This window comes from Cynoglossus semilaevis, chromosome 20 (genome assembly GCF_000523025.1).
Source record: "Cynoglossus semilaevis isolate Cse_v1.0 chromosome 20, Cse_v1.0, whole genome shotgun sequence".
Taxonomy (NCBI): domain Eukaryota; kingdom Metazoa; phylum Chordata; class Actinopteri; order Pleuronectiformes; family Cynoglossidae; genus Cynoglossus; species Cynoglossus semilaevis.
In genome coordinates this window covers 5,824,495-5,831,472 of record NC_024326.1, presented here as the reverse complement: position 1 = coordinate 5,831,472, position 6,978 = coordinate 5,824,495, and the positions used below count along the sequence as shown (strand labels likewise).

At 43.0% G+C, this 6,978-nt stretch overlaps 1 protein-coding gene and 1 long non-coding RNA gene across 2 annotated transcripts in view; one reads left to right on the top strand and one right to left on the bottom strand.

Moving 5' to 3' along the window:
- The window catches only part of LOC103396260 (protocadherin-8), a 5,008-nt gene extending 2,424 nt beyond the window's left edge, over window positions 1-2,584 (top strand). Inside the window, exons 2-4 of the mRNA XM_008334280.3 lie at window positions 27-876; window positions 966-1,191; window positions 1,678-2,584. Coding sequence (XP_008332502.1) covers window positions 27-876; window positions 966-1,191; window positions 1,678-2,036 — 1,435 coding nt within the window. The 3' untranslated portion in view covers window positions 2,037-2,584. The remainder of the gene's footprint in view (window positions 1-26; window positions 877-965; window positions 1,192-1,677) is intronic.
- Window positions 2,585-2,714: 130 nt separating this feature from the next.
- LOC112486300 (uncharacterized) lies at window positions 2,715-6,708 on the bottom strand. Its single transcript, XR_003048712.1, has 2 exons — window positions 6,611-6,708; window positions 2,715-5,782 (listed from the first exon to the last, which is right to left on the bottom strand). It is a non-coding gene; the product is annotated as an uncharacterized LOC112486300 (long non-coding RNA).
- Between the last annotated feature and the right edge of the window lie 270 nt (window positions 6,709-6,978).

The following is a 6,978-nucleotide window of genomic DNA, read 5'->3' as shown; positions in this document are numbered from 1 at the left end:
CAGCTGGCGCGCCGCGTCCCGGCCAGCGCCGGCGGTTCCCCGCCGCTGTCCGGCAGCGCCAACGTCTACATCAGGATACTGGACGTGAACGATAACGCACCGTCCGTCGTTCAGCCGGTTCTCAATAACGGTTCGGCCGAGATCCTCCTGTCCCGGGACGCCACGGCCGGCACGGTTGTCACGCGCGTGGAGGCACGGGACGTGGACGAAGGCGTGAACTCTGATCTGTCCTACGCGCTGACGTCAACATCTGACCCCGGCGTGTTCGCCATAAACAAAGTCACAGGAGAAATCCACCTGAACCAGGCACTTGGCCAAACGGTGGACGAGACTCTGACCGTCACCGTAACGGTGAGCGACAACGGAAGACCCTCGCTCTCTTCCAGCGCCATCCTCTACTTCGTAGTCATCGAGGGCCCCCCGCCCAGCGTCAGGACCGTGTACCAGTCCGGCACCGGCGAGGACGTGGACGTCGAAGCGCAGTGGGACCTGTCCGTAGTTATCATCGTGGTCCTGGCCGGAAGCTGTACCCTCCTGCTGCTCGCCATCATCCTCATCGCCACCACCTGCAACCGGCACAAGCAGAGCACCAAGGACGCAGAGGACGGCGACTCGTACGAAGGAAGACGAACCACGCACCTGGGCAGGAGCCACGCGGTGGACAACCCGCTGCTTTCCCTCCAGGGGGCCTCGGAAGCGGGAGGGGTGGGCGTCGACGGGTTCGATGGACACTCGTCCTACAGCGGCCACGCGGGGGAGTTCTGTTCGGCTCACCCGGGGGGCAGTGACATGTGCTCAGCCTCGGAGGACGGCAGCGAGGTGCCGTGCGTTTACGACTCCGACAGCAACAGCAACGTCCGCGGCAACAAACATGAGGTAAGAATGAACCCGGATCTTATTTTGTGTGATGGCAGGAGACACACAGGTGATTAACCAGGTTTCTGCTTGTCTTCCATCCCCTGCAGGAATACTCCACTCTGCCCGGCTACGGGAATGTGAAGGAGGCCGTGAGACCCATCACTATCTGGAAAGGCAATTCATACACCACCATCTCTGCCAGGGATCCGGTGTTCAGTGGCAAAGACAGCGGCAAGGGAGACAGTGACTTTAATGACAGTGACAGTGACGTCAGTGGAGAAACAGGCCTGAAGAGAGACATGGGGACTGTCCCTGAAGCCAGTGGACAAAATGGTAAAAAAAAAAAAAAAAATCCTTAATACACATAATGGATACTACATTTAGATATTTTAGGTCATAAAGATTTGAGAATTGGATGGGAATTTATTGCATTATTTAATACATCCGACGCACTACAGATGCCTTTTGGGGGAAACGCGACGAAAGTAAATCAAAATCCATGCCGAAAGTGCAGCAACAGAAAGTTGCTACTGTTAAAAAAAAAACGCGCCGAAAGTAAATCAAAATCCAACAGAAAGTTGCTACTGTAAAAAAAATAGGACCAAAACTAAAGGACGTATTTAAAAAGTGAGATTTGAAATACAACAATAATAATAAAAAAAAAGCCGACTCAGCCTTTTTACAACTACTTTGCACATTTTTCCAGCATCCCAAGATGCGCTGTTTAGAGATTCGATCAAAGTTAATGACATGGGGGGTGGGGGTCACGTGATGCTACATCTACCTGTGCTTGACCTTTTCTCTCTATCTCTTCTACAGCTCTGTGGGCCTGCACCAGTGAATGTAAGATCCTCGGACACTCAGACCGCTGCTGGAGCCCGTCAGCAGTGAGAGCCAACGCAGCTCCATCTCCGGCTCCGGCTCTAACCCTGTCTTCCTTCGGCACCCTCCCAAAGACCGCTTCTTTACCCCGGGATCCGAGCCGCAGAGAGAACTACTACCAGGCCCACATACCTAAAACGGTGGGTCTCCAGAGCGTGTACGAGAAGGTGCTTCACCGGGAGTACGACTACGTCATGGTCACCCCGCCCAGACCGGCGAGGATGGAAGAGATCGGTGAGGTCGCCATCCCCGTTTACACTCCCTCCCCTTCGCGTCGCTCCAACACCGAGGCCTGAAAACGGGTTTCAGACCTGGAATGGCGGGACTATGGGGTTTGTTCGCATACTGTACATGAGGTCTACATTTACAAATTGCAAATATAGGCCAAAGACAATTATATATATATATACATATCGGCCCTGGCAAAGATTGTTGGCACTTTGGCAACCCACTCCCTTTAGGCCACACTATTGCTAATTGTCAAATGCCAAAACTACTTTAATATATACACAAAGGATAGTTGAGCCACCTTTTTGTATTTTTACACGCGCCCCACTTCGTGTTCACACTGAGACGTTTTCAACGTGGGCCCCATGTTGATGAATGCCAAGAAGAAATTGTAAAGCATATTTTCCAGTATTTTAAGTTATGATCTAATGACACACACACACACAGAGTAATGTATGGAATCATGTTATGCATTTATATCCAGAATATTTGTAATTTTTGTCTTTGTCTATTCGGCTGAACACGATACATGTATTATAAAACCAGATTTGTACATAAAAGAGATTTTATTTTTTTATAAATTAATAATAACCGCGCTAAATACGTGTAAATACGAATTGTAATCGTGATTCGCGATCATTATGCATGCTATTTAAAAATGGGCTTTCAGGGGTTACTGACTGAAATGTATTAATCTGATTAAACAATTGAAATGCAATAATGTCACTTCACCGGTTTGCAATTTGTTTTTCTTTTTTGATAATACGACATTCTCAGATGAAAATAAACTTTGAAATACTGTTGGAGATTGAAAACTGGTTTGTTGGGAGTTTGAGAGGGACGGTATTTTACTGAACATTTTACAGGATTTCCCCCCCCCCCATCCATCATTCACTTAAGTCAGTCCAGACCAAAATAGGCAGTGTAGTAAAAAAGCCAACAGGCGTCGCTGTTATTGCAGCAAGCAGCCTCTGTCCTTGCAGCAGGCTGGGGAAGGTCACGGAAGTTTGTTCCCGTCTCTTTTGTGAATAGGAATTTGTTGGTGAGGTGCCAGAGCAGGAGCCAAGGTTTTCTAACAAAATGACTCAGATGTGAGAGAGGTGAAAAAGCTTTTTTGGGGAGGGGGGAAAAGCGGGGGGGTGATTTTATTCCTCCCTGTGAGTCACAGATGCATACCACCAAAAAAAATGAAACCTCTTCCCTATCCCTGTAAACAATTTCTTTACGATTTTGTGCACAAGAACGTCCTTGCGAGGAATAAACCTCCCTGCTGTATCCTGTCACAATGTTTTCTTGTCAACGTGCCAAATGAACAGTGAGCATTCCTGACACCACCTCCTCAGCCTTTTAAGCAAAGACAGAGGGCAAAGACATAATCATGGAGGGACACAAGTTGCAAATCTGCAGCACTACTCATTTGCGGGGGCAAAAAAACACTGACACCATATACAGTATATATATATATTATATAATTATAAGATGGATTACTTTGCAAATGCATAGATTTTTGTTTCAGACATTTATAATCACAGACTCCAAAAGAGAGGACAGGGAAGAAAGAGAGAGCAGGAGCAGACAGTCACACAAGTCAAGTCACACATCCAAATCTGCCACTGGTTTGTTTTTAATCAACTATAGATGGTTTTCCGATAATCGTTATTACCCATGACGCATGGCGCCGGTGGCCATGTTGTGCGGCAAAAGACGTGAACAGGTAGACGTAAACAATCGATAATGACAACAAAAGACAAGAATATTTCATCGCCGGAGGTCGATCGGACGAAATTGTTGTATAGAGATTAACTGGACACAATTACAAAAGTAAGATACTTGGACAAGTTGAAAATAATGGATGGAAAAGACCCATATGAAGTCAACAAAGCTAGGTAAAGCGGACGGACATTGAAAATTAGCCAGACAATGTATATCATACGGTATTTATTAACACCATAACACAGCGTGTTATTGTAAAAATCACAGTAGCATGTACGGATTAATGTCTTTTGTGAACATCAATAGACATTAATGTTCTATTAATGTCTATTGACATTAATAGAACATTAATGTCAATTAATGACATTAATGTTCTATTAATTAAATATTCCTTTAATTCTATTAATTAAATATTTCATTAATTAATTAAATATTAATGACATTAATAGAACATTAATGTCAATTAATGTTCTATTAATGGAGGAACGTAAACATGGAGGAAGGTAAACATCCTCCATGTTTACGTTTGCACACAACGCAGACGTAAACATGGAGGATTTACGTTTGCATTGTGTGCATGTGTCATGTACGCAAAGTACATTTTGATATATTTTAATTTTATTGACATTGAACATATGAATTAAATAAAAGTATAATGTAATTACCCCATCGGTTGGCAGAACCCCTCATAACACAGGTATTTACCATTATCGGTGTTCTTTTATGTATTTGATATCTATCTATATGCTCTTTTGCCGCACAAGATGGCGGACTACAGAACTATGGGAAGTAGCGGAAGAGCCACATGCGTCTCTGGAGCCCTGGTGTAGTGTATTATAATTTGGTTTGAAATACCATTTAGACTCCCATTTTACTAATTAACCATTTATGTAATTAAGGTGGGCGGAGAACACTATTTCTATTGGATAATGACATTGTAACAGAATTAATTAACTCAGTTACTTACTTGGTTTGGCGTTACCGAATGACCGACGTTAATACTGTAGTAACATTAATGAATTTACGTTTTACTCGCCAGCAACTTTATGCTTTACTTTAGCTACCTTAATGTTTCTGTGAATACAGTCGCCAATTAACAGCGCTCTTCGCAGCGGCTGGGTTATTGTGTGGGGAAAGCTACGGAAGCTACCGCTGTTCGACTAAAGCAGGCTGGCTAACTACTTCCGCTAACGTTTTGGGTTCGTAGGAGCGAAACTCAATTCACCCGGCCTTGCCTAAATGACAAACTAAACTCATTACAAGTACCATTACCTTTAAAAGAGGCAGCGGTTTGACGAAATCTGTGATAACGGACATATAACAACCACAGTAACAAAATTGAGAGAAACTGGAGTTTCAGAAGGAATTAAACATACGACACAGACGTCGGTATAACAGGAAATGACGCAATATGCTCCCGCAGGAAGCACAGCTACGGACTTGTAATTTCACACAAAATAAATTATATTTCTATACCTATAGTTGCTTATTTTCTAATTGAACTAAATTCCCTGATTAAATCTCTCTCTTTACTGAATAAAAAAAACACTTTTACTAACCATTTATAAAAGGTTTTTCCCTCATATCTGACAAGTGACTGACCACTGTTTGTGTTTGTTATTCTTGCAACTTATTTTTCTACAGCTTAATATACCTTTTACTCCTCATACATCCATATTTTTACTTTGTATTTACTTAAACACTTGTTTTTGTATTATATAATGCTGTACCATTACACACTAATTTTGTCTTTTTACGTTGCTTCAATGTGCTTTTGTAACAATGTACACCTTGATTGTTTTGTATACATAAATAGACTAAAAGTAAGACAAAATAGTAAAAGAACAAACCCCCCCAAAAAAAGCAGCACTTCTAAATAAGGATTGACAGAAATGTGCAAGATTCCACGGTCATAACCTCTGACCTGAAGCGTGAGTTCAGAGTGCTGGGGGATAGAGAGAAAATGGGGGAAAGGGGAGAGGAGGTGCATTGGGTGTTTGCAGAGTTCACATTGGTTACTAGATACAGCAAATCGTTTTCTTTCACGGGGTCTGTCTTTGAATTTATTCTTCAGCAGCACTGGCATTGAACACGAGCAGCCCTGTATTCAAAAAGAAAACAAACGAAGGATTGAATATATAAACATTTGGACTGCAACGTGTAGACAAAAGAAACGTAAGCCCTTTCATTGTGCGACAATAATAATCAACAAAGACAGGGTTTTACATTTGTTAGAGGTTTAGCCGGACACTTTTAAGGGTAAAAATTTTTTTGCTTTCAAAATTCATCAAGCAGGCCAGTTTTGGCCAACGCGGCATATGTTTGACACCCCTGGGATATTGTCACATTGTACAATAGGCTGAAAATGCTTGTGGAAATTTGCAGGGAAACGTTTACAAATGTCATGACTAAAATTTTGCCTTTAAGCAAATAGAAATGCTAAGCTTGGGTTTTTTTTTTTATACATGGGTTCCATTGAAGTGTGGACACTTGCTTGGAATGGTGAGTGAGTGAGTGAGAGAGAAAGACAGAGACAGCGAAAGAGTGAGTGGGAGAGAGAGAGAGAGAGAGAGAGAGAGTGAGTGAGAGAGGGGGGAGAAAGAGAGAAAGCTTTTGGTGTTAGTAGAAGTTTTTCAGGGGATTCAATCCAGTCATGGCCGGGTGCTCAGAGAAAGTTCCGCTTCCCTCAGCAGGACCAGAAGACCTGCAGAGCTTCATGCCTCCAGTAAGTTTTGTGTTGTACAATCAGCTCACAAACACTGCATGGACTTTCAACCATGTCACTGTCACTTACCTAAATGTTCTTTGGTACCACTTGAGATTCTTTATTCTTTAAAGTGTTAGTAAACGTATGTATTTTCAGAATAATGTAAATGTGCTCCTGTGACTCAATCTCTTAGGCTTATTCTGCTGTCGCGGTCAAACCTACCGCGACTGGGCGCCTTTTGAAGGCTGGCATCGCGGTTCTCGTCGCCGGAGCTCTGCTGCTCCTCCTGGGAGCCGTTGGCGCGTTTTACTTCTGGAATAACAATGAAAAACACGTAAGTTCAAACGATTGAATTGATTTTGGTCTAGAGTTTAGATGAATGAATACTCTTGGTAGCATTTTTCATGATTACAACGTGTAGAGAGACTTGGTTGGCCGTTCTCGGCAACGGCAATATAAGATAACGGAGAACAAACAGAAATGCAATTTGACAAAGCGAATTCGTTTTTTTTGGTTTGTAGATATTTCACAGAAATGGCATTGTAATAAGAATTGTAATATTTTTTGTAACATATAGTCCTCCGCTCACG